The sequence below is a fragment of the Gracilinanus agilis genome, chromosome 2, assembly GCF_016433145.1.
Source record: "Gracilinanus agilis isolate LMUSP501 chromosome 2, AgileGrace, whole genome shotgun sequence".
NCBI classification, from domain to species: Eukaryota; Metazoa; Chordata; class Mammalia; order Didelphimorphia; family Didelphidae; genus Gracilinanus; species Gracilinanus agilis.
The window spans coordinates 32710819-32713348 of record NC_058131.1 but is presented as its reverse complement, the minus strand read 5'-3'; the positions used below and the strand labels follow the sequence as shown (position 1 = coordinate 32713348).

General features: G+C 42.2%; 1 protein-coding gene across 1 annotated transcript; it reads left to right on the top strand.

The window, feature by feature from the left end:
* Nucleotides 1-167: 167 nt before the first annotated feature.
* Nucleotides 168-1908, top strand: LOC123236673 (polyadenylate-binding protein 1-like; the record flags this gene model as incomplete). The annotated part of the gene is given in 3 exon segments (XM_044663041.1): nucleotides 168-661; nucleotides 663-1225; nucleotides 1228-1908. Coding segments are annotated over 3 exon segments (1431 nt in total), but the record flags the coding sequence as incomplete, so codon positions are not given.
* Nucleotides 1909-2530: the final 622 nt, after the last annotated feature.

Below are 2530 nucleotides of genomic sequence, written 5' to 3'. Positions count from 1 at the left end.
GGGGGGGGGGCGGGGGAAGGGGGGGGGGGGGGGGGGGGGGGGGGGGGGGGGGGGGGGGGGGGGGGGGGGGTTGAAGGGGATAGGAGGAGCATGAATCAGGTAACCATGTTAAAAATGTATATTAATAAATGTTAAAAAAAATAAAGACTGCTATAATAATAATAAAAAAAATGAATGGAATGCTTCTTAATGATCGTAAAGTCTTTGTTGGTCAATTTAAATCCCGTAAAGAAAGAGAAGCAGAACTTGGAGGTAGAGCAAAAGAATTCACCAATGTTTACATAAAAAATTTTGGTGAGGACATGGATGATGAAAGACTTAAGGAGCTCTTTGGCAAGTTTGGACCTGCTTTAAGTGTAAAAGTAATGGCTGATGAAAGTGGAAAATCCAAAGGCTTTGGCTTTGTGAGCTTTGAAAGACATGAAGATGCACAAAAAGCTGTAGATGAGATGAATGGAAAAGAACTGAATGGAAAACAAATTTATGTTGGCCAAGCTCAGAAAAAACTAGAACGACAGACGGAACTTAAGCGCAAATTTGAACAAATGAAGCAGGATAGGATCATCAGCTACCAGGGTGTGAACTTGTATGTGAAAAATCTTGATGATGGTATTGATGATGAGCGTCTTCGAAAAGAATTCTCACCATTTGGTACAATTACTAGCAAAGGTGATGATGGAAGGTGGCCTCAGCAAAGGGTTTGGGTTTGTATGTTTCTCTTCACCAGAGGAAGCCACCAAAGCAGTCACAGAAATGAATGGCAGGATTGTTGCCACTAAGCCATTGTATGTTGCTTTAGCCCAATGCAAAGAGGAACGGCAGGCTCACCTCACAAGCCAGTATATGCAGAGAATGGCAAGTGTCAGAGCTGTGCCCAACGCTGTAATCAACCCCTATCAGCCTCCTTCAGGTCACTTCATGGCAGCTATTCCTCAGACTCAGAACCGTGCTGCATACTATCCTGCTAGCCAAATTGCTCAACTCAGACCAAGTCCTCGCTGGACTGCTCAGGGTGCCAGACCTCATCCATTCCAGAACATGCCCGGTGCTATCCGCCCAGCAGCTCCTAGGCTGCCATTTAGTACAATGAGACCAGCTTCTTCACAGGTTCCACGAGTCATGTCAACACAGTATGTTGCAAACAGATCAACTCAGACGATGGGTCCACGTCCCGCTGCTGCTGCTGCCGCAGCTACTCCTGCTGTCCGCACAGTTCCACAGTATAAGTAGCTGCGGGTGTTCGCAATCCTCAACAGCATCTTAATGCACAACCACAGGTTACCATGCAGCAGCCTGCTGTTCATGTGCGACGTCAGGAACCTTTAACTGCTTCCATGTTGGCATCCGCCCCTCCTCAAGAGCCAAAGCAGATGTTGGGTGAACGGCTGTTTCCACTCATTCAGGCCATGCACCCCACTCGGGCTGGTAAAATCACTGGCATGTTGCTAGAAATGGACAACTCTGAGCTTCTTCATATGCTTGAGTCTCCCGAGTCTCTCTGTTCTAAGGTTGATGAAGCTGTAGCTGTACTTCAAGCTCACCAAGCTAAAGCAGCTGCCCAGAAAGCAGTTAACAGTGCCACTGGCGTTCCAACTGTTTAAAGAAAAGATCAGGGACCACGAAATGGAACCTCTGCTTCACCGAAGATAAATATCTAAACATCGAAAAACTTAAATATTGTGAAAAAACATTGCAAAATATAAAATGAATAAAAAAAGGAAAGGAAACTTTGAACCTGATGTACCGAGCAAATGCCAGGTCTAGCAGACTTAATGCTAGTCCTAGATTACTTATTGATTTAAAAACAAAAAACAAGAAAAAACAAAAAGCCCAAAAAATAGTAAAATATAAAAACAAATTAATGTTTTATAGACCCGGGGGGAAAAGAATTTTCAGCACAGTACAAAAATTTAAAGCATTCCTTTCTTTAATTTTGTAATTCTTTACAGTGGAAAAGCTCAGAATATCACCACTGTTTTAGATAACAGAATTGATAGCTGAGCAAGGAAATGTAATTTGGATTACAAAATTCTTGCTTTAATAAAAATTCCTTAAACAGTGAAAAAAAAAAAAATATATATATATATATATTTTCTATGGACATGTGGGGACCTTAAAAACTACATTTCCCGTGGTCCAACGGTTTCCTGTTTTGGATTACATATTCAAGGTGAGGGACAGCTTTAAATAGGGGGAAGTGACTTTGAACTGGCCTCTCTTTAGCTTCCTGAGCGCACGAAGGTACAAAAGATAAAATGGCTAAGGTAGGAGTTTTGAATTCTTACAAGCTCGTGGTCTAATGATTTTATCTCTATCAGCATGGCTTTAATTAAAATACTAATTTATATTATTATATCAGTCTCTATCATTTTTAATCGTAACATAGATGGCAACCACATGGTCAAAATTCAAACTCTCAATTTTCTAGATAGTCTAAGAAGAAGCCATGTGGCTCTGGGACCCAGAGTCTCAGAAACGATCTTTTTCCTCGCCCAGTCCTCTCCCAATTTTCCCCAGCCTAGAGGCTGCT